At 36.1% G+C, this 26,081-nt stretch overlaps 1 protein-coding gene across 7 annotated transcripts in view; it reads right to left on the reverse strand.

The window, feature by feature from the left end:
- BIRC6 (baculoviral IAP repeat containing 6) overlaps window positions 1-26,081 on the reverse strand; it is a 234,405-nt gene that overhangs the window by 34,996 nt on the left and 173,328 nt on the right. For all 7 annotated transcript variants that reach the window (XM_060026859.1, XM_060026858.1, XM_060026861.1 and 4 more), the window contains one exon: window positions 7,327-7,537. In XM_060026859.1, the coding sequence (XP_059882842.1) occupies window positions 7,327-7,537 (211 nt within the window). The remainder of the gene's footprint in view (window positions 1-7,326; window positions 7,538-26,081) is intronic.

The raw sequence follows: 26,081 nt of genomic DNA on the forward strand, positions 1-26,081 counted from the left end.
CCGCCCCAGCCTCTCTCTTTTGGCCCCTAGGGAACTATTTCTTCCACTGCTTGTAGATATAAAAATTAAAAGTATTAAACACAAAAATCATCAAATTATAAAACTAAAAAAAAAAACAGAAAGTAAGGCTTTTTGGATAAAATAAATGAAAAACTTTTTTTTCTGCATTCGGTAAGAAAGAAAAGTGTCAATATTGCTATACTGAGGGCACCTGAAAAACGGAACATTTATGGTAATAAAGTTTTCAAAAACTATGCAAGAAAAAAGTACAAAATTTCCATATGATAGCATCATGAAATGTCCCAATTTTGTTCAAATTTTAAGTGATAGATGATATTAGAAAATGGCCTAAGTAGAAAATTACATTTAACATTATAGGTACATTTAAGGTATGTTTTCAAAATGGTATAAAACCAGTGTACAAAACATGCTATTATATACTTAGAAAAAAATTAATTTCTGAAATAGTCCTCATAATTAATTATCTAAATGTTATCTGTTTCAGACAAAAGTTGGAAAGTGCTGAATGTAAAAATTCTCTATTTTGAAGCAATACACTTTTGCCTAGTCTTTAGTTAGGAATGTTTCCCTGACTTATCTTAATATAAATGTTTACTAATAATCAGCCAACAGCAATATTCATCAGTTTATTTATGTTAACCATTAGACTCAAATTAACTCTAAGCAGTTATTGCAAATTGTGAATCTTGAGAGGACTTATTAGGAGAGGTGGTAGACAGTAAAATATAGAATCATGAGTAAAAGAATATTAAAATATCATCATCTTTAAGAAGTTCTTAATGCAATTTGTACAGTAAATATTTAACAACTTTTTAAAGACAGACTAAATCACAATCAATCACTCCTAGGTGCCACCTTGCCATGTCAACAGGTTAGTCTTGCCAGGAAAGATGAACATAATAAACTAGAAGTATATACATTTATTCCTTGAATAGTGCTCTGGTTTACACTAATACCAATCCCATCAGAATACTGTAATTATCTGTCACCAAACTAATCCTCACCCATAGGAGAGTGAGGATGAGAATCAAAATACCACTCTAAATTGTAGCCACATTAAAACAAAAGCAAGGCTAGTCTGGCTTCTGCTAACTTTCGATTCTCCCAATTAAGCACAGATAAAAGGGGGAAGGAGAGTAAGACAGTCAATGGACATACATCATCCCATTTCTTCTCCTTTTTAATTTTGTTAGTTTATATTTGCAAAATGCCATTACTTTTAGAGGACTTGATATATCCTATTAATAAAGTTTCCCAAAGCGTGAGAAAACATTAAGTGATAATTAGACATGGTATTAGTTAACTGAATTGAAGAGTGAGAAAACTAGTCTCTTTCCAATGAAAAGAAAGGTCTCAGTAAGCCTTTGGTAATTTCTTAGCATTGTTAAATCTTCCTTATTAAAACACAAAACGGGTTTGGAGTCAGACACTAACTTTTTTTTTTTAATATTTATTTATTATTTATTTATTTTTGGCTGCATCAGGTCTCAGTTGCAGCACATGAGATCTTTGTTGAGGCACGCAGGATCTTTCGTGGCGGCACTTGGGCTCCTCATTGTGGTGTGTGGGCTTCTCTCTAGTTGTGGCGCAAAGGCTCCAGGACGCATGGGCTCTGTAGTTGTGGCGCATGGGTTCCAGAGTGCTTGGGCTCTGTAGTTTGCAGCACGTGGGCTCTCTAGTTGAGGTGCACGAGCTCAGTAGTTGTGGCGCACAGGCCCAGTTGCCCTGCAGCATGTGGGATGTTAGTTCTCTGACCAGGGATCAAACCCGCGTCCCCTGCCTTGTAAGGTGGATTCTTTACCACTGGACCACCAGGGAAGTCCCAGACACTAATTTTTTAAATTTAGTTTATTCACTTTTAGACTTATCTTCTATTTATGGCAAATGATACTGGTCCGTCTGATATGTTAGTAATGTGAAGTTTCCTCTTTAAATAAAATGTTTGGTTAAGAAAGAAAATCTGATCTAAAGAAAGATTCTAGCAAAAGCATGGGTGGTATAAGGTTTGAAAGTTCCTCCTCATAAATGCTGAGGCTCTTCACTCTGACAAAGAATTTCTACCAAGAAAAATTTCCTTCAGTTTTCAACCATGAAAATGGTTTGGTTTATTTTGATCCGATTAATAAAAATCCCATTATCACATGATACTCTTTTAAGATGAATTCTAAAATAATATAGACAAAAGGCTCTAGAAAAATTAAATCTAAAGCCTACTTACTGTCATATAAGTTTTCCACATATACAATTTTGGCTGGATGACAGCTTTAAGGGAAGAGAAGAATTGTATGAAAATGAATGTAGTCTCACCCTGTCATTCCTAAACCTTAATATAAAAGATTTTAGATTCTCTGCTAATGATTCTGAGCCTCTGTCAAGCCAATAGATGACTGTTTTCTGTCTTCAGTAAAATAACCTAGTAGGATTAGTACTGGAGAACTTCTGCGTAAGATTACAGACTTCAGATTCTGATATGTTAACAAAGGAAACCATGCTCCAAAAACCATTTATTCGATAGCACTTACACTTTATTGAAGGAGATCTCCAGGGATAAATCCGCAGTCACTGATACTAACACATAGGCAGAATAATGTAGTTAATAAGTAATTTAAAGCCTGAGTTATATTATTTCTTTTTTAAAGTCAAACATCTGAAACATAGACAGTATTTCTACCTAGGAACTAACTTTCTTTTAAGTCCATAATTTTAGAGCAAGAATGCTAATAGACTCAAATCCTCAGTCCCCAGAATGGCAGGATGGGAGAGGACACAAACAGCTCAACTGTCAAGACAGAAAGGATGAAAATCTCTTCCATGGCAATTTAGTCTTGTTCTAACTCCCACCCTAACCATTCAGATACACTGCAAGACAATCTTTTTTTTTTTTTTTTTTTTTTTTTTGCGGTACGCGGGCCTCTCACTGTTGTGGCCTCTCCCATTGCAGAGCACAGGCTCCGGACGCGCAGGCTCAGCGGCCATGGCTCACGGGCGCAGCCACTCCGCGGCGTGTGGGATCTTCCCAGACCGGGGCACGAACCCGTGCTCCCTGCATCGGCAGGCGGACTCTCAACCACTGCGCCACCAGGGAAGCCCCTAAGACAATCTTTTTATAATGCAGATCTGATTAGATCTCTGCTGAAATCCTTTCAATGGCTCATCACATTTAAGAGTAGGTAACTATGAAGTTCTTCAAGCCCCTGCTTTCCTCTCTAGCCTCATTTCCCACCCCTATTTCTCACCCGAAGGACACCCAGGCACACCAAACTTCTTTATTCTCTACATTTCGCTGAATACTTGATGCTTTCTTTCACTCCAACATTCTTCACACAGCCTGGTACATCAGGCCCCTGCTCCTCTTTATTTAGCCAATTCTTATGTATTCTTTGGGCTTCCAAATCTGGGTTGATCCTCCAGTAATGTTTTAAACTTCCAATATGCCATGTACTGTGTTATTAAAACTGCCTAGTTATTGTTTCCCCCATAATCTGTCAGTCCCTTAGAAAAAGTCCTAATTTTCTTGTTATGCTCTCATGAACATTCAATAAACATCCGTTAAATGAACAAATCAGTGATGCTCTTGTGACTAGGCCAGATATCACCTATCTGAATATAAGCGCAAGCTTCTAAAACACTAATTAGATAAAAGCAAAGTAAATGATCTGCCTTTTCAGCTTCTTCATGATATTTTCCTAGTTCCTCTTATAGAAGGTTTCAGGCTTGGAGGGGAGAGTCAGTTAACCTATATAATCTCTATCATTCTTTGAATTTTGAGATCAAAATTAGTTGGGTTTAAGCATTGTCCTCAAGACAGGATACTTTTTTTTTTTTTTTTTTGCGGCACGCGGGCCTCTCACTGCTGTGGCCTCTCCCGTTGCGGAGCACAGGCTCCGGACGTGCAGGCTCAGCGGCCATGGCTCACGGGCCCAGCCGCTCCGCGGCATGTGGGATCCTCCTGGACCGGGACACGAACCCGCATCCCCTGCATCGGCAGGCGGACTCTCAACCACCGTGCCACCAGGGAAGCCCAAGATAGGATACTCTTAATTGGATTATTCCAACCAGTAAAAGTAAACTTCCTCTTTAGATTTGGGCAAAACGTTTTAATTTCTTTCATCCAAAAAAGCTAAAAATTGTAAGTATAACATATACAGAAGAAATAATATCAATGTAAATCATTATATGTAACCACAATTATCATCCAGAGACCTGCAAATTACATAGAGAATCTATCTTTTCTTTATCTAATATGACAAAATTGTGCTATGTTAAATTTTCATTTGGAGGGAAAGAACTGCATGCCTTTTGTGTATTTCTGGCTTTTAGAAAGAAAAAAAAAGTAACAAATGAGAAATAATAAGAAGAAAACAAGGCAATACAATAATATACATAAACATAATTAGTAAACTAGTACTTGCTTTCTTGCTTTAAAAAAAAAAAGAAAAACCTATACTAAATAGATGTACTCTATCTACCCTTACCTATTTTTCCCCTGAGCCCCCAGGTGCAGATGTGGCCAGGACACCCCAGGGAATCACCCACAGTCAAGGCATCCCCCCCACCTGCCTTATTTCTTACTGAGAGAAAAAGAGACAAAAATAATGCAAAAATGTTCTGAGCTGGGGAACACCTACACATTATTTTTAAAGTCATAACTCCAAATCCTGATGAAGCACTAAAACACATCCTAAAAGTGATATGTAAACAGAATGTAATTTGCCTTGACCATCCTCTTCGAAGAGTATCCTGGGTTTTGTTTTTGTTTTTAAATACAGTTGGGGATCAGGTAGAGGGGAGGGGGGAGGGGGAAGCTTTGCATCTTGAAACAGTGTTAAAAATAAATTTAGACCAATTTCTGTGGGTATAAACTTTACAGGAAATTGGACTATACTGTTCACTTTATTAGAGTTCTAGTCTGATGAAAATATAAAAAGAAATACATTTAAGTTTTGACAGGCTGGAAAAGAGTAGATTTTCCCCTCTTTCTGTGAAGTGGAAAGTGAATTCTCAAGGTGCCAAACCTTGATAGGAAAGTAGGGATGTTATAACATGTATGTCTTTGCTGGCTTCTTTTTGTAACAGAGGCTGTATTCTACACATATATAAAAAAAAAACAGATATCATGAGGAATCTTGACGAAGAGGCACATTCAAACCATAATACAAAACTCTCTTTAGTGTTTGTCAGTAAAATAGCTTTAAAATATAGTTAACTGCACAGGGTCACTGTAAAGATAAAATAAAAAATGAAATGATCTCTGTGAACAGTCATGATCTTTATGTGCACGTTTTTTTTTCAATTTAAAAAAAATTAACTAATTTATTTATTTTTGGCTGCGTTGGGTCTTCATTGCTGCGCGTGGGCTTTCTCTAGTTGCGGCGAGTGGGGGCTACTCTTCGTTGCAATGCGCAGGCTTCTCATTGTGGTGGCTTCTCTTGTTGCGGAGCACGGGCTCTAGGTGTGTGGGCTTCAGCAGTTGTGGCTCATGGGCTCTAGAGCGCAGGCTCAGTAGTTGTGGCGCAGGGGCTTAGCTGCTCCGTGGCATGTGGGATCTTCCCGGACCAGGGCACGAACCTGTGTCCCCTGCATTAGCAGGCGGACTCCCAACCACTGCGCCACCAGGGAAGCTCCCTACATGCATGTTTTGCTGGTACAAAATTTAAAAGTTTTGAAGTGTCATTTTTTCTTGGTGAAAGATTTTAAAGAATTTCTTTTTCCAGGTAACCAAGTAGAAAAATAAAGAGCTCCTGTTAACTGAAACTCAGTTATCCTCTATCCGCAATTAAATTTTTGTAGTGGTTCATTAATACATTTCATGCAGAAGTTTAATTTTTAAGAAATTATACTGCATGTTATGTGAACAGGATATACATTAAGAAAAGCAGCAAAAACGGCACTCTAGGTCTGCAAATTCCATTCACTTAGCTCAGTTAGAAAATCAGACCTTTAGTCTGATGATACCACACTATTTTTGTATAATTATGTTAGCTACCTAGGTTACCAGTTAGAAAGATTTTTGCCATAATGAAGGATGGGACCAAAGATAATATTATTTTCTTCTCTACAACATAAAAAAGTCTCACACTATCAAAGAAAATATACCTTTACATTTTCCCTCCCTGGTAAAAGAGTATGAACCTACAGCTTTTTATATCGCTACCAACTGGGTCTTCTTTAATCTCTTCTCTAATTCATGATTCTTACTGCCTGGCAGTGAGCCACTAGTTTTTAAAGTGATATTGACAGTACAATAAAGCTAAAAGAGTCAGAATAATCTGAGGAGTTGATTCCTTCTGAAAAATGAAAGCTGACAAAAACTATTCCTCCAATGACCAATTCTCTGCCATCATTTGATGTATACTGAGTTTCTCAAATTTTAGGCTACTAAAAAAATAAGTGAGAACAGGTAGGACAAATATATTGCAAAGATGGTAAAGAAGATTAACTGATTCAAAAGACCACTAACAAAGAAATAAGCTTCCTCTAGCCTAATTCTGAATGTTTATGCAAACATCAGAATTTATGCCATCTTTAAGTAAAACTGACAACCATTAAACAGATTCTGCTAAGAGAATGAAAAAGGTTACCAGGAAAAGGTTTTTAAAAAAGTTTTTGATAAGAGGACTCACCATCTGATTTCTAGCAAGGTATAAACTTAACCAAAGATTCATTTAAAACTTCAATTTTCCACGAAGATAAAATACTAACTTTACTATAACTTCAACAAATAAATACCAAATCCTCTACCTTCTAAAAAACATTATAGCATGAATTATAACATATGTATCAAAATGAAACTAGTAATTCCTAAAGCCAACAGTTCTAATTCTATGAATCTACTCTGCAGAGATTTTTGCAAGTCCCAAAAGATGTATGTCAGAGGTTATTACAAATTAGAAATAACCCAAATGTCCACTAATAGATGGTTAAGTAAAATACAGCATCTATATACAATGCATAATCAGAAATATTAAGAACATCATCAGCAATATGTATTTACTGAGAGTGAAGGTGTCTTTCACCTCAATATTGAGTAAAACTAGCATCTATCTGTATAATAGGTACAATGTGATAGCATTTAAGAAAAACTCTATCTATAGCTATAAGATCGCATAGGGCGATGTCTGGTAAGCCACTGTTAATAAACGTTTCTGAGTGTAGGATTTGGTGGCTACTTTCTCTTTGCAGTTTTATTTACTGCTTGTGCATATGTTTGTTTAATTAGCATACATCATTTTTAAAAAACCAACAAAGCTATTTTAAAAAAGATAGTAAAAGCCAAGGTCAAAAGAAATGAACAAAGTATAGTACCTTAAACGGTTGGTGTAGGTATCAACACAGGTCTTCATTTTGGCTAATAATGTACCAACAGAAGTTTGACACTCTGACTGTTCTTCTTCCTCTTCACCATTCTCTGCAGAAAGAGGCAACAATAGGGGCACCATGCACGTACAAGAAGCAATGGCCCGGAGCAATTCTAGCAGAGCTCGATAGAGTGGCACATGTCTTGCCATGTCGAGAACTGTAAGAAGGAAGAAGGGGAAAGCATAAAATGAGCAGATGTGCAATATAAAAGTAAGTCCACAGCAATGTAGCTTCTACTTGGATCTTAAGATTAATTGCTTGGTTGGTAAGTGGACTAAAGTAGATGTTCATGAAGCACCAATGTACAAAGTGTAGCACTTTTAGGGAACAAAAAAAAATGAAAATGGCACAGAGTTGGGGAGACAGCAAGAAATGTAATTAAGTAACTATTTAGTTATATCACACATAAAAATGATTAAATAGTCCAGATAATACATTATGGCAGTAAATACATTTACTTATTTACTTAAAAAATTATTTATTATTTATTTTTGGCTGCATTGGGTCTTTGTTGCTGCATGCGGCTTTCTCTAGTTGCGGCGAGTGGGGGCTACTCTTCGTTGCGGTGAGCGGGCTTCTCATTGTGGTGGCTTCTCTTGTTGCGGGGCACGGGCTCTAGTAGTTGTGTGGGCTTCAGTAGTTGCAGCATGCAGGCTCAGTAGTTGTGGCACATGGGCTCAGTAGTTGTGGCGCACGGGCTTAGTTGCTCCGCGGCATGTGGGATCTTTCCGGACCAGGGCTCGAACCTGTGTCCCCTGCATCGGCAGGCGGATTCTTAACCACAGTGCCACCAGGGAAGCCCTAAGCTATGATCTTATCCCAGTTATAAAAAGCAACAAACAACATTAATTAATCCTAAATATTAATCTGACCTCTATAAAAAAGAAAAATACTTAGTGTTTTAGATAGCGTGTTCATTAAGAGGTAGAAGATTATTTCCCAATGTTATTAAATAATGTATAGTTATAATACTTTCCTCAGAATTTGCTGTTTCTCCTTACATTCTTTTGAATGGAGTTCTATGAATGTAATTTATGCTCCGTATTACAATATTACCTCCAACTAATCCACACTTCACTGTTCAACATTCTATTCCCAGAAAAATAAAGCCAACTATAAGAAAGCATAGTTGTGTTTTTTGGTTTTTTTTTTTTTTTTTTTTTTGCAGTACGCGGGCCTCTCCCTGTTGTGGCCTCTCCCGTTGCGGAGCACAGGCTCTGGACGCGCAGGCTCAGCGGCCATGGCTCATGGGCCCAGCCGCTCCATGGCATGTGGGATCCTCCCGGACCGGGGCACGAATCCGTGTCCCCTGCATCGGCAGGTGGACTCTCAACCACTGCCCAACCAGGGAAGCCCAGCATGTTTTTTTATAATATAGTAAATAACATATATTCTTACATTAGAAAAGCAGTAATATAAATTACCTGCTAAATCACATCACGTTAAGTAATTCTAAACATTAAAGTGACAGAGGGTTATTATGTATACACAAAAACTGTCTTAGGGGTTTAATAACAGACACTTTGCCAGGATAACAATCCATGCGATTGAAAATGAGGCAATATTGTGTTATTATAAGACAATAAACTTGGAGAATTAAATCTAAAATGTTCTGAGATATAGATATAAATAAACTATTCGATCCAAAGAATATAAGAAATGATTTGACATAGGAAAGAACTTGCATGAAGAACTTGCTCAAGACTGTATAATCAGTGAAGTGGAGCAAGCAGGATGCACACACAGGTCGTCCAGTTCTGAAGTCCAGACACTTAACTACTGAAATATAACGGCACTCAATAGTCACAGTTTCAGAAAAAAACACTAACATGATTTACCAACAGAGAGGAAAAAAAAGTGTTCTAGGCATGGGAAAAAATTTAATATGGCCTGAAATTCCTCCTAACAGGTTCCTTAAAGCACACTAAAAAGTGCTAGGTGCCTTTAAGCTTTAATCGGTATAGTTCATAATCTTAAATATTTTCAACATACCTTACAGCACAGTCTCAAATTTAGCTACAACATTCAAATGGTAAAATAATAAATTTCCCTCTTAATATAATTTAATTCTCTAGAAACTTTAAGTGGCACTTGTTATTTAAAAAAAAATCAAAACTCTAAGTAATCCAAGCAAAATCACAAAATCATTTCCCGATGAATTATTTATAACTTTCAAAATCAACTTATTGAGGCACAACTTACAGTCAATAAAATGCACTAATTTTAAGTACATATTCAATGATATCTGACAATATACACTCCTGTGTAATCACTGCCAAAATGAAGATACGTAATATTTTTATCATCCCAAACACCTTTGTAGTTAATCATCCTCCTCTGGACAGCTTCAGGCAACCACTCCTATGCTGTCACCTTGGAAAGCAGATAAGCAACAGAGAAAACCAACAATGCCAAATCGGTTCTTTTTTTTTTTTTTAAACATTAAAAAAAAAACACTTACTTATTGATTGATTGATTGCCATGCAGTGCGGCTTGTGGGATTTTAGTTTCCTGACCAGGGATTGAACCCGAGCCCTCGGCAGTTAAAGCACAGAGTCCTAACCACTGGACCGCCAGGGAATTCCCCCAAATCAGTTCTTTAAAAATAAATAGCAAATCTCAATAGCCCCCGTCAGTTAAAAAAAATTGAATTCTTACTTTAAATCCTTTTCATTAAAAAGCTCCATATGGCTTCACAGGTAAATGTTATCAAACACTTAAAAAACACATACTTTTTTTTTTTTTGGCCACACCACGTGACTTGCGGGATTTTCGCTCCATGACCAGGGATTGACACCCCCCCCACCCCCCCACCCCGCACTAAGCCGGCTGTGAAAGCACCTAGTCCTAACCACTGGACCGCCAGGGAATTCCCTAAAAAACACATACTATTAATTGTATGTGGTGTACTTCAGAAAACAGAGGAAGTGGTAACAACTCATTTTATGAGGACAAAATTACCCAGATACCAAAATAAGACAAAGACATTACCAACAAAAAAAAGGAAGAAAAGAAAAAAGAAACTACAGATGAGTATCCCTCATGAACACAGAAACAAAAAAGTAAAATAAATCACAACCAAGTGGCTTTTATTCCAGGATTGCAAAGTCGACTTTACATTTGAAAAATCAATGTAATTCACCATATTAACAGACAAAATAAGAAAAGCCATATGATCATCTTACCAGATCTAAACAAAGTATTTAATGAAATTCAAAATCCATTGATGATAAAACTCTAACCAAACCAGAAACAGAAGAAAACTGCCTCAAGCTGATAAAGGGAATCTATAAAAAACCCTACATCAACCACCATATTTAATGGTGAAAAGACTGAACATCTTTCCCCCAAACTGACAACTTCTGCAAGATCTAAACAGTACAATAAGAAAAAAAAAAAAATCTTTTAAAGAAATAAACAAAACTCATAGAAATTGGAAAGAAGAAATAAAATTGTCTGTCTTTAATGTTCATGGCATGATTATCTTTCTATACAGAAATCCTAAGGAATGTAGCACAACTACTGAGTTGTACAAGGTAGTAGCATATCAGGTGAATAAATAAAAATCAACTGTATTCTTATATACCAGTAACAAGAAAATAAAATTTTTAAAAAAGTATAATTTACAATAGCATAAAAAATGAAATTGGGATAAATTTGACAATTTCAGAAGTATAAAAACACTGCTGAGGCTCATTAAAGGAAATTTAAACAACTAGATATACAATGCTCATAGAAGACCCAATATTGTTAATAAGTTAATTCTCTCCAAATTCATGTACAGATTGAATGCAATTCCAATCAAATTTCCAATGGGCTTTTAGTTGGGGGGTAGAAACTGACAAGATGACTCATATATATGGAAATGCAAAGGACCTAGAGAGTCAAAATAATTACAGCTGAATTTTATTTGCCATAAGATTATAAATTCTGCAATCAATGCATCTTAAGAGTTAAGTAAACTTTATAAATATTAACTGGTCAAATGCTTGCCTTTTTTGAAACTATCTGGTAGGACAAAGGAACAAGAAACAAACAAATTTACAATGATACTTTGACTAATAAAATCTCTGAGAGTAGAAATCCTCTAGGTAAAAACAAAACAAAAATACTTCGCAAATCATGCAAAGCCTAATTGTTTAGCTGAATACCTATGACTGACAAAAATACTTCCATGTAGAATTTCTATTCATTCTAGCCCACATAAAAGTTACAAGAGCTTGGGTATATAATCGCTGATGTCCCAACACCAGCCTTTTACTCTTCTCTCCAATTCTGGTAGAAATAGCTAATCTGTGTAAGTTCCAAATATTTTCATACTCTCATCTTCTATTACCAATCTGTCTGTTCATACTTCTAGCTATACATGCTAGATATAATGTTACTGATTACTATTTCTGGATGGTGGTCCATGAGGTAACTTAGGTTAAAATTTATTTTTACTTTCTCCTTCGTGCTTTTAGGCATTGCTTAATACTTATAGCCTGCATAAAACCATGTCTTAAATTTGCTTAAAATAACCTATTATGTGTATATATGTATGTGTTTGGAAAAAATGGGTTAGTGAGCATGTAACTGAAAAGCATGGCCATATGTTTATCTGATGAAGCTGGTGATGGAACTCAAAGGGGTTCATTATGCTACATTCACTAGTTTTACATATTTTGAACTTTTACATAATAAAAAATTTTATTAAATTGTCATGGTCATTAAAGACAAAGTTGGGGGAATGTTACAAACTGAAGAAGGTGGAAAAGGTTACTAAATGATTCTAGATTAAATTTTGGACAAAAAGCAATTTTTTTCTTTGCTATAGAGGACATAATTGGGACAACAGATGAAATATGTATGGTATCTGTGGATTGGATGATTAGATAGGTGTATTCTATCAATGCTTTTTTTCTGATTTTGGTTACTGTAATGTGGTTATGAAGTAGGCTGCCTTTGTGTTTTAGGAAATAAACAGTGAAATACTTAGGGGTAACAGAGCTATCATATCTGCAACATATGTCTCACAATTGGTGCAGAAAAAATAATGTGTGTATGTATAAAATTTATATATGCTTACATGTATAGATAGACAAAAGAAAGGAAGGAAGTTGGTATCAAACTCCTAGAAAGGCATGGGGTGCGGGGGGACTTCGCTGGTAAGACTCCGTGCTCCCGATGCAAGGAGCCCGGGTTCGATCCCTGGTCGGGGAACCAGAGCCCACATGCATGCTGCAACTAAGAACCCTCATGCTGCAATTAAAGATCCCGCATGCCAAAATGAAGACTCCGCGTGCCACAACTAAGACCCGGTGCAGCCAAAATAAATAAATAAATAAAATAAATATTTTTTAAAAAAAGAAAGGTGTGGGGAAATAGCCACTCAACATTACTGGTATAATGTCTATGGAGCACAAGTTACAATCTGTCAAAACAACAAATTGGCATACCCTTTGAATCATCAATTCTAGTTAATTCTGAAAACTAATCCTACAGATAAAATTATCAAGGTAACCAAAATTAGTCACTGCAACATTGTTTATAACAGCAAAATAATCCATTTATGTTCATTAGATGGAGCTGTTTCGATTACTAAATATCAATTACGCAGTCATAAAAATGAAGATGTGCCTTATGCTGCATTGGAACAAATTCCAAAATACCTAAGGTGGGAACAGGAGGAACAAGGAATAGAAATGGGGTTGTATGGGGAATTCCCGGGCGGTCCAGTGGTTAGGACATGGTGCTTTCACTGCCAGGGGCCCGTGTTCAATCTCTTGATTGGGGAACTAAGACCCTACAAGCCTCATGGGTGTGGGGGGGAAAAAAAAAAAAGAAAGAAAGAAAGAAAGAAAGAAATGGGATTGTATGGTATAGTGCCATTTCAGTAAATATAACAACAACGTAAAAGGTAAGGAAAAAGAATATGTATTCATATTTACTTGTTTTTTATATATACATATATACACACACACACAGGATCTCTATTAAAAAATATAAGAAATTAGTACTATTGATTATCTCTAGGGAGCTAAATTGGTCGGCTAGAGGACAGGTGCAGGAAGACAACCATTTATTAGATACCATCTTAAAACTTTTGAATTTTAAAACAAGTGAAGAATATAATATTTGGATAAAGAAAAAAATGTGTAATTTAATAAAGCTGATTAATGTTACAGGTAAAAGGCACATGATATAGTACATTTAGGTATGTGTTGAATTTTTACTTTCAAGGAATTAATGGATGCAAAATATCCCACTATAAGGATATAGAACAATTAATGAGAGGTTAAAAATTTTATTAGGCTTTTGAAACCTAATTTTTTTTTCGCACCAGCTTGACAGCATGAAGAGTTCAGTGAACCTGCTCCGCCATGAAACAGATACAAATTTTTTAAAAAACATCACCACTCAAGGCCCTAGAAATAGTCCAAAGAGCACACAACAAACTGAGAAAACATTCATTTAAGAAAGTCTACTAAAACTCAGTAAGAAAAACAAGAAGCTAAAGTATTTGAACCAAGATCCTACTCTCTTCCTGCTCTCAGCAAGAAAGCAAACTCACCACAGACTGGTAGAACCTGAGCTCCCTCTTCCCCTAGCTTGAGTTAGAAGATTATCTCCCCAGGATGGGAAGATCTCAGCATTTCTCATCCTACCACCAGCTACTTGCTGCTGTGGCTAAGTTTCAGATAAGTAGAGCTAAGAGGCAGATGCTTCCTTTTCCCCAGACCCCACTTATGGTACTGGGGATCTGAATAGATAATTCTCCAAAAAAGATACACAAATGACCAGCAAACACATCATCATTAGTCATCAGGGAAATGCAAATCAAAACCACAATGAGATACCTGCCATCTCACATACACTAAGATGGCTGTAATTTAAAAGTCAAGGAGGGGCTTCCCTGGTTGGCACAGTGGTTGAGACTCCACCTGCCGATACAGCGGACACGGGTTTGTGCCCCGGTCCGGGAAGATCCCACATGCCGCGGAGCGGCTGGGCCCGTGAGCCATGGCCGCTGAGCCTGCGTGTCTGGAGCCTGTGCTCCGCAACGGGAGAGGCCACAACAGTGAGAGGCCCACGTACCGGGAAATAAATAAATAAATAAATAAAATAAAAGTCAAGGAATAACTTATTACCATGTGAACCAGCATTTCCACTCCTAGGTATACAGACAAAGTAAATGAAAGGAGGAACGAAAACAGATATTTGTACACTCATGTTCACTGTTATTCACAATAGCCAAAAGGTATAAACAACTCAAATGTCTATCAAATGATGAATAAGCAAAATGCAGTAGATATCCATACAGTGAATTATTATCCAGTCATAAAAAGGAAATCGAGTACTGATACATGAAACAATATCAATGGACCTTGACAACACTGTACTGAGATTAAAAATTTAAACAAAAGACTACATATTACATGATCTGATTTATATGAAATGTTCACAGTGGGCAACTCTCTATACATAGAGAGACAGTAGATTAGTGGTTGCTTAAGGCTGGAGGGGTGGTAAGGAGAAAGAGGGATGATAGCTAAGGTGTATATGGTGGGGTTTTTTTTAATTAATTAATTTAATTTATTTATTTTGGCTGTGCTGGGTCTTCGTTACCGTGCACGGGCTTTCTCTAGTTGCGGCGAGCAGGGGCTACTCTTCGTTGAGGTGCGCAGGCTTCTCACTGCAGTGGCTTCTCTTGTGGAGCACGGGCTCTAGTCGCATGGGCTTCAGTAGTTGTGGCGCACAGGCTTAGCTGCTCCACGGCACGTGGGATCTTCCCAGACCAGGGCTCGAACCCACGTTCCCTGCATTGGCAGTAACCACTGTGCCACCAGGGAAGCCCTGGTTTCATTTCGTTTTCTTCTTTTTTTTTCTTCTTTTCTTTCCTTCCTCCCTCCCTCCCTCCCTCTCTTCCTTCCTCTCTCTCTCTCTCTCTTTTTATGGCTGCATTGGGTCTTCGTTGCTGTGCATGGGCTTTCTCTAGTTACGGCGAGAGGGGGCTACTCTTCGTTGTGGTGTGCGGGCTTCTTACTGTGGTGGTTCCTCTTGTTGCAGGGCACGGGCTCTAGGTGCGCGGGCTTCAGTAGTCGTGGCACACAGGCTCAGTAGTTGTGGCTCGTGGGCCCTAGAGCACAGGCTCAGTAGTTGTGGCGCACGGGCTTAGCTGCTCCACGGCATGTGGGATCTTCCTGGACCAGGGCTCGAAGCCATGCCCCCTGCACTGGCAGGCAGAATCTTAACCACTGTGCCATCAGGGAAGCCACCTCTGGTTTCTTTTTAAATTGACAAAAATGTTCTAAATTTGATTGTCATAACAGTTGCACATAACTGTGAACATGCCAAAAATCAGTGAATGTGCCCTTTAAGTGGACAAATTGTATGGTAAGTGAATTATCTTTCAATAAAGCTGTTATTAATTTTTTTAAGTACTTATTCACATACCATTTGCTCCTTTTTCTTCTGGGATGTTTATTTTCTTCAATTGCTTAATAATATTACTTTGTATATGAGACAAAGAACACAATAAGCTTTCCAAACATTTCCCCCAATATGATGTTTTGATTTTCAAATATATGCAAACATAGATGTAAATGCATACTCATATAGCCTCTTCCAACTTGAGACCAGCAAAAGAATGAAGTCTTGGAAAAACTTTCTGTCTTTCACTCACGTTTTGAATGGCTTCCATTTCTCTATTTAAGTATTTGAAACATTAGAATTTCCACTACTATAAATGTAGCCAGTTATCCAAAGATTTCCATTTGTACTGCTTTATAAACTTATTTATCAAAGTATTGCACACAGTGTTTTATTTTCCCCAATCCCCTTCCATGCAGCATACAATGAAAAAAAGAACAGAGTACAAAAATCATCCCAATAAAAGCCCTAGCTAGTTATTTTGTGGATATTGACCAAATGATTCTAAACTTTATATGGAAAGGCAGAATAGCCAACACAATAATGAAGAAGAAGAACAAAGTCAGAGGACTGATATGACCAGACTTCGAAGCTTACTATAAAGCTACAATAATCAAGATAATGTAGCACTGGCGAAAGAACAAATAGATCAATGGAACAAAAACAGTAACAAGAATCTGTACATGACGGTTTATAGCAGCTTTATTCATAACTGCCCCAAACTGGAAGCAATCGAGATGTTCTTCAAAAGGTGACTGGATAAACAAACTGTTATATATCAATACAGTGGAATATTATTCTGCAATAAAAGGAAATGAGCTACCAAACCAAGAAAAGACATGGAGGGAACTTAAATGTATATTGCTTAGTAAAAGAAGCCAATCTGAAAAGGTTATACACTGTTATGATTCCAAATATATGACATTCTGGAAAAGGAAAAACTATGGAGCCAGGAAAAATATCAGTGGTCACCAGAGGTTTCACTGTGGGGAGAGAGAGGGTGGGATGAATAGAGCACAGGAAATTTCTCAGGGCAGTGAAACTATTCTGTACAATACTGTAATGGTGAAATGCACAACACCAGGCATTTGTCAAAACCCATAGAATGGTATAACACAAAGAGTGAACCCTAATGTAAATTACTGACTTTAGTTAAAAATAATATGTCATGTCACTATTTGTTTATCAATTGTACCATGTACCACACTAATACAAGATGTAACAGGACACTATGAGTGGAAGGGGGTGGTGATATGTACTATCTGCTCAATTTTCTGTAAACCCAAAGCTGCTTTTAAACTAGTAGTCTATTGATTTTTTAAAATTAGTCTATTAATTTTAAAAAATTAACTACCTAAAATTATAGTACTTTACGTAAAATTACATAAGAATACAGGTAATCCAAGACAGGTTGATTTTTCAAAAGCAATTAAATGGTTATGAAGTTATCAAGAACAACAAGAAAAACCACAAAATGAGAAGCTACCTCTCCATTACACGAATAAAGCCGAGGACAGCCTACCATGCTGATACTCAATACTGAAGAGAGGGGGAAAAGAATCTGACAAACATGAAGGGTTGATAATTTTTAAAACACTTTAAAATCTGGAAATAAATGGGCGTAGAGAAAATAAGACAGCTCTTCTAAAATAAATGAAACATGATACTTCTTTTTATGCTATTGTTGTTTATCTTATTCAATTAAGTTAGCAGTAAGAGGATTCCAACTGGGAATCTTAAATTATGGAAAGAGAAGATACTCTCTTCATATCAAGGAGGGATGCAAGCAAAAGCTGTGGAGGCAAGGTAATAGGCAGTGGACAATGAGATTGAAAATAGTAAAACCAGGGCAAGACAAAATTATGGGTCTGATTTACAAAGAACTTTAAATAAATTTCAGTACTATGCCATTTCTTATGACACACATTTTAAACTTAAAATAGGAAGGTTTTGTATATTTGCATTTTTCTTGACAACAGTCAGTTACATAAACAAGTGTGCTCATTTTAATGTCAAATTCCACCCAGATATTAATGCATCCGGCAATCTATGCTTATGCCAGGAAACTGGAAAATGATTATTCGTATCTGATTTTACATTACTCGTATTTTTCTTTTAAAGACTTATGTCTGAATATCCCTGCAGAAGGGAATCTGGAAAACTAAGGGAGAGCTAATTTTTGCTCACTTTTTTAAGATATGCACTTTTAAACTAACATGTATGGGTGGTCAGCGAACAAGAGGAGTCCGTAAATGTAACAAACTCTTAATGAAATACAAACGAGTACAAAATACACCAAGTGTTTCAATCCTGAATTCCTTAATCCTATGTTTGGCCATGCAGAACTTCATCAGAAAACTTTAGGTGTTTTTCCACACAGCACACTTCATCATTAATACAGGATTAAATGTGACCAGCCTGACAAAGAAGAGCAGGGGCATGACACTGTTATGCAACTCCATGTCTGCAAGGGTGGCTTGCAGCAACTTCTTCACTCAGCAAATGCCAAGTGCATGTTCAATGTTACTGCTTACCACCAACCAAGTAAAGACACTATCCTTTGGATCCTCAGATGAACCTGTTTGCTGAATTATGCAATGCTTGAAAACTACCTTGGAAGTATCATCAACAACTACAGATGCAGGTGTGTGACACTACTATATAATTATTTCAGTAAGAGAAATTTTCTAATTTGAAAGTAGTTACTAGTACTAGGTAAAAGAATAAAATTCTCATCTTCTGTATTTGAAACAACATTTCAATGGGGAAAAGGATATTCAAATGGCTGGAAAAAAACAGAATAGTTTAAAGGTTGATAGGAAATTTATAAGAAATAATCAAAAAGATTAGTCATTTTTTCCATGAAACACATGATCCAGCATGGATAAAAGCTAAAAATAATTCTAAGAAAAAATGTAAAACATTTACTGCTTGGCTGACTACTGGCAGAAGCTCATCAATTCTTACCAAACAGTTACAGTGAAATTCACCACGGATTACTAATGGAAAAGACACACCCCTTCTGGACAACTGAAAACATTTGCCATGTTCAATAAAGAAGTTTGTCCAGGTTTTTTGTGCACTTCCTTTTCTCTGAACGTAAACAGAAGTTCTCCACAAAGAGAAAAGGTCCATTCATCACTACTGTGGACTAAAGCAGGATAACTGGGAATACTTTATTCCTGATGCAATGTAGGGTAAGGAACACTTCTCTTTTAATTATTTTGGAACTTGGACATTTATAGAAAATATTTTATAAAAACTATAAATGGAGTATAAGCTTTAAAAATTGTGAATCACTGTTTTGTATACCTGTAATTTATATAATATCATACATCAACTATACTTCAAAAAAATAAACTCTGACATTTAGTAACTTCATTATTTTAGGCTAAAATATGGTGATTATACATATTAGGTATAAACTGTAATTCACATTAAATACATCAGCTTAGTTAAATATACATAAAAGACTTAAAAAATGTATTTATAGCTACTAAATATACACCCAGAATATATAAATGACAGTATCTGTGTGCCTTTTCATTATATTTTCTATTATTCTATCCAACTGTTAAAATGATAATAGATTATTTGAAGTTCTACTAAAATGCCTCTATTTTCTATCATGTTCCACCACCTTCAACAGAGTAAATCAGAACTGCAGGCTGAAAAATAATGCAACAAAAGCAAGTACAATAAATTTATTTCCTATTTCTCTGTATAGTTCAAAGATACCTTTCCTAAGGATTTGTTTCACAGTCAACTTTCTTCTCTAGACCAAGAGATTTTTGGGGAAAATGGGTACTCCTGTCATCACTACAACAGAAGATGTAAAGAAGCAAGAAGAGAAAGAAGAAAATGAAGAATCTGTCTTGACCATGTTAGGCATTATTGGGATAGTACTTAACTTCTTGGTAGTAGTTATTGTGTATATCTATATCACAAGCTGATTGTCTCTTTCATGGGGTTGCATTCAGGACAAAAGCCAGCTCTAACAAAAATGACTTCTAAGAATAACCTTTAAAAGAATATTTCCAGAAGATTATGACAAACATTCCAGGGCAAGTGCCTGGCTCTAAGGGCAGTAACCAGGGTAAGTGCCTTACTCTAGGCACTGCAGTGAATATGTGGATAATAAAGATTTATTTCTGTATGCCAGAAAACACACAAGATCCAGTAATAGAAATAAGACACAAAAGCAACCATGCAATGGATTTTTTTCTAAAAGTACATATTGAATATGTATCATTTTCATTCCAATTGCTTTTAAATTTATGTTTATTTTAAGCCTCTAATAATTACCTAATATAGGAAAGGAAAATTTTTTCAGCATGGGAAAGAAAACTAATAAAATCTACAGAAAAATAAAGTTTTATTCAGTATCAATAAATGCTGAATATTCTCAAAAGCATTGTCTTCCTCTGGATTTATACTTAATATCTCAAAAGAAATGCATGCTTTATAATAATTTTTTGGTAGTTACGCATTTGTAACTATAAGATTGCATAGAAAATAAATACTACATAGAAAAAGCATCTTGTTTTTTTCTGATGTTCTTCAGCATGTGTTGACTTTATTTCTCTGATCAATTTCAGTAATATAAAACGAGAGGCCCACCTAAAGTATAAAAACCTCAACTCAATCTAATAAAGTAATACTTGTTTATGGAATGTTCATTTGAGTGGACTCAAAAACTAATGTGAAAATTAAATAATAAATTGCTCAAATATTTATTTTCAATTAAAGAATTTATTCATCCTACTTTGCCTAACTTGAAATATAAAGTCATCCTACATTTCACGGAAATATCACATGGAAATAAAGCAATCAGAGATCCTTAAATTATTTCTCTGTAAATTAAAAATCCTTTCAAGTAACTGAATACTAAAATTTAATCCATAACTATATGCAATCAACATCCCTACAACTAGCGTGGTTAGTATGCATATCTTAAAAGATAATCATGTAACAAATATATTCTGTCTGGTAAACTACCTTATTCAAAAGGCAGCTCCATTTTTCAAAGTACCAATCCAATAATTTGACTTTTACACTTATAAACCTTCCTAACGCTAAACTATTTTCTTCCCTAGCAGATCAATAGTTGTAGAAATTATACTTGAACAACATACAGTTTTTTTAAAAAAGGCTGAAATAAACACTGGGTACAGTAAAGTAAGAGAGAATTTTTTCATCTAGGATCTTAAATTCTCACTAAAATGTAACTCAACGAATAAACCAAAAATTCTTCCTTGATACTATACATTTAAAAACAAAACATGGCTCTGCAATAAAGATCTTTGCAAATGAGATTACTGAAAGGATATTTTAAGTGAGCATATATCATCAAGAATATTTGTACATTAATAAAATGTTAGTTCGAAGTTGTTTTACTGCAGAGCCATGAATTTAATATGTAATTAGTAATAACTCTATCACATACAAGTGCTGTAAGGAAAACATGAATGAGTCTTACACAAATACTTTGATAAAAATAACTTCTGTATGTAAGGATTCATACACAATATTTCAATTTTTCCATTGTTTAATTTCTTGAATTTATACCTTTCAATCAAGCCTTAGCCAACAAACTGTTTTGGGGATTCATGTCAACCCTAGAATATGTTAAACTTTGGCTGAAGTTGGCAGTTAAGCCAGCCACTAGGGCAAAATAATGAAATAAACGGAAACCCTATCAAGAGGTCAAAGATTTTTGGCAGAATATCAAAGTATGAATGTTTTTTACACAAGTCAAGGCCAACTTGCTCTACTCAGCAAGAAGGATATTATACTGGGGGCGTGATACACACACACACACACACACACACACACACACACACACACACACACACATACATAATCTTTTACAGTTTCTCATGTAAGCCTAATTCAATGATTGTTTTAGTCAATTCCCTTTTTATGCTTTTAAAAAGTATTCTACTGGGAATTCCCTGCTGGTCCAGTGGTTAGGGCTCGGCGCTTTCACTGCCACGGCGCAGGTTCAATCCCTGGTCAGGGAACTAAGATCCCATAAGCCACACTGCACTGCCACACATAAAGTATTTCACTAATTTATCATATAAGCATCTAGTATGTGTAATATTTGACTATGTAATGGCAATATAACTGGCATAAATAAGTTTGGAAACAAATATAACTCTTAATAGGCTTACACTTTAATTAATGGGAAATTTTATATATATATATATATATATATATATATATATATATGTGGCACAAGTCAAGTTGTTTATAGAAGAAATGAAGAGTTATAGTTCATTTGGCAGGTTGGTTAGGTGGAATTTTATTAAGAAGGTGTGTACTATAAACAGACTACAATGTGAGAAGTGAAAATATAAACAATAGATACACTGGCAACTAACAGGAAGAGAAGGACCACTCTACTTTGGGTAAACAAGGAAGGTATCTTTAAAAGGTTCCAGGTATTTTACCCTTACAAATCTATACAAATCAAATCAACTGGAGATCAGATAAATTTTAATTTAAGCAACCTCTCTCTCCCTTATAAAATTTATGCGACATAATCGTTTAAGAGACAGAGTAATGTATTCCATACCAAAGACATTTCAAAATAGAATACCTTTGACAAACAGGAAAATTCTAGATAAAAGAAACTTACGTGTGCCAGATACTCTGAGTGGCCACTAACATGCTCAAAATTTTGGTACTCTGTACTCTTTTACCAAGAATGAAACAGCAGACAGGATCTTGTTTTTGACTCATATGCAGAAATAAAATACATTAAATGCAGGCAAGTGTTTCAGATTTTATTTGTACTACTCAGATAATTTTTAAGAAAACTGGGGCCATATTATAACACAGTTTGGAATTAAAAACCAAGTGACCTGCAACTTTACTTAGCAGAAGAATCTTGTAAAATCTTCACCCATTTCTGACAGACTCATTATTAAAACAGTGTAAAGAAATGGCAATAAAATACAGTATAACTCAAAAGTTTCAAATGAACTTTACCAAGAAAACCATAAATAAGGATATGATGTTAAGAACTATGTGTTATGACAGCTCAATAATTTCTACTTATTTGTTTCTCAGGCAATGTGTATCAACAAAACAAGCAAAATAACTATTTTCGTAAATGATAAAGTAATATATTTTCTACTGATAAACCACTATATTTTCATGTAACGGTACTAATATAATTTGTAAGCCCTCTACAAACAACAGGCCCTCCTGAATTTGCTGCCCTGAGCCCTGAAAAGATAGCAACGGTTCCAACTGTACGTTTACTCTGAAGGATCTTTTTAGTAATAACTTTTGGATTTAAAGAATGTGGTCATATTTAAGACATTTGCCATAACAACAAAATTAACTTTATTCTCTCATAAAATTAAAGGTAAATACTGAATTTTTGAGGACTATAACCTAAGATATATTCCAAAGATATATTGGATTTTAACCCAAAATCCATTTTCCTGAGGAAAATCAGGTGGTATAAGAAAGCTTGCAATAATGGATTTTGTCCCATTATAGCTAGTTACAGAACTACCATACCAATATTATGAAAAAGAGGAAATTTTAATACTAGTATATACTATCACTTAGCTAAGACAACCAAGCCAAATTAGTAGATACTTTATAATGTTCTCAATAAAAAAAAAAGTTTTGTGCTTGTTCTCCTTTATTCCTTCCTTTAACATATCACATGTATTCATTTCTCTCTTCCATAGTGAAAAAATCCATTTATATCTTTTTTAAATTTGAAAATATGTGAGCTTAGTAATGGCCACATCACAGCTAAACAGTAAAACGTGGCAACTGAATAAATTTCTCTGGATTTCATTTGCTCTTTCCTAATCTGACACTATGAAACACGCACTAAAAAGGTAGAGATTTTATAACACTTTGATAAAGAGTTTCCAGCATGCTCTACTATATTAATGGCAAGTAATTTAATGTGCTCAGTGGTGCTGTTTTCTGAAGACAGGAACAAGTCATTTTCCAAAACGGGAATGAGAATGATAAGGGTGAGAGACTCTAAAGTAACATTTTACCTGCTAATTCTCACATTCATACAGTTTTACAAAGTATTTCTAGCAATGAAATGAGATCGCCATCTAGTGGCCAGTGGGGTAACTGAAGGCTTACTCAATAGCGTGTATGTAACTGACAGCAGCCTGAGGAAAAATGATCCTCGTTCACAACGCAGCTTTCAAAATAACATGGCTGTGACAAATGGAACTCAGAATGTTGGGAAAGAGAAATTAAAATGAGCACATCCTTCATATGAATATTCTCCTATCTACCTAAGAAATCTCATGAAAATAACTACTTTCTTCCTTTTAAGATTTTTATCATTCCTTTTAAAAATGATACTAGAGATAAAAATAGCCTAATACAAACATATAAATCACTTATTTGTTTCAGTTACCTACCTTGAAGCTGTGGCTTCAAATTCACTGTTCTATACACAGAGTTACCTTAATGACCATTGTTCGCCTCAAGTCTCACTCTTTCACTACTTGTGCTGTGTGCACCCTTTGTTTCTATGAAAAAAAAAAGGCTCCTAAAAAGCAATTAAGTGGTCAAAGCAACACCTCAAAGGCTAAGAGGGAACATAAAGTGCTATCTCTTGACAAGAAAATTAAAATCTTAGATCATTTAAAAAGTGGCATGTCGCCTGCCAAAGTGGACTGGTAAGGCTGATAAGAATAAACTGAACGTTCATAAAATAAAACAGAAAGAAGTCAAAATTTGTGGAAGTGTTAGTGCTGTCCTTACAATGGCAAAAATGGTTTCTCTGGTTCATGATAAAGTGCCTGCAAAGACTGAGAAAGCATCAAGTTTGTGACTAGAGGACATGTCACAGAAGCATATCCCCGTTGAAGGCAAAACAATGTGTGAAAAAGCACTTGGCCTCTATGAGCACTACTGTGAGGGGGTTGAGGAGAGCTGAGGAGAGGAAGTTCAAGGCTAGTAAAGGATGGTTGGCTAGCTACGGAAAGTGCTACAGTCTTAAGAACTTAAAGAGCACAGGAGAATCGGCATTCCCAGAAGAGCTCAAGAAACTCACAGAAGAGAAAGGCTATCTTCTAGAGAAAGTCTTCAACTGTGATGAAACAGGCTTATTCGGGAATAAGATGTCCAATCATACCTACATCCATAACAGTACCAAGCAGGCCGCGGGGGCTCTAGGCCTGGAAAGATAGCTTTACTGGTGCTGTGTGGCAACACAGCAGGTCACATGATCAAGCTAGGCCTCATCTATGAAGCAAACAATCCCCAGGCCCTTGAAAACAAAAATTGCCTACCCGTGTGTTGGCAATGCAACAAGAAAGCCTGAGTGACAGCCATCTTGTTGAGATGGTTCCACCAGTGCTTCATTCCTGAAGTGAAGAAATACCTCAAAGAGAAGGGGCTGCCAATAAGGTCCTCCTCACAATGCTCCCAGCCATCCCCAATGTCTCTGCTTTGCCAACAAGAACATGGAAGTGATGTTTCTGCCTCTTAACACTATCTCACTACCACAGCCACTTGACCAATGGATCATCAAGTGCATTATTGAGGTGACTTACACCCACTTCACCTTCAGGAGGATCCCTGCTGCCCTTGATACTAACCTTGACTTCAGCATCGTGGATTTATGGAAGAGCTTCACAACTATAGATGAAACTGTCCTTATTGCAGAGGCTGCAGATGCCCTAAAGCCCAAGACCGTTAACGCATGTTGGAAGCCATTATGGAGTGGGGTAGTCAGTGATTACCCATTATTGATGCAGAAGTCAGGAATATCTTGAATGTTGCAAGTGAAGTTGGTGGAGAAGACTTCACTGATATGATGTGAGGACAACAAGGAACACACAGAAGAACACAGAGAAACCTTTCCCAACAAGGAACTCAAAGATCTACTGAAATCCTTGACAGATGATGATGATGATGATGATGATGATACAGCAGAAGATCTAGAAGAGGCAGGGCTATCAATCTGGACACTTGAAAAATTTGCAGCAGTTTTTCAAAAGGTGGAATTGTTAAAGGATATGATCCTGAGTACATCCTCCAATGGAATGAAACCTCCGTGTCACCCGAGGGATAACAACATAAGTACAACCACTGCAAGATTTGTTTGATGATGCAAAGAAAAGAAGAAACAGCTTACAACAATGTTTCTAACTAAAGCACCTGCAATTGTGAAGCCTTGATCTTCAATACTTCAAGACCCTCAGCTCACAACCTCCACACATCAAGACATCATTATTATTGGGCCTCCTCCAAAGTATCAACATCTGCAATTAGAAGCTGGTTCT

Source organism: Delphinus delphis, chromosome 12 (genome assembly GCF_949987515.2).
Source record: "Delphinus delphis chromosome 12, mDelDel1.2, whole genome shotgun sequence".
Lineage (NCBI taxonomy): Eukaryota > Metazoa > Chordata > Mammalia > Artiodactyla > Delphinidae > Delphinus > Delphinus delphis.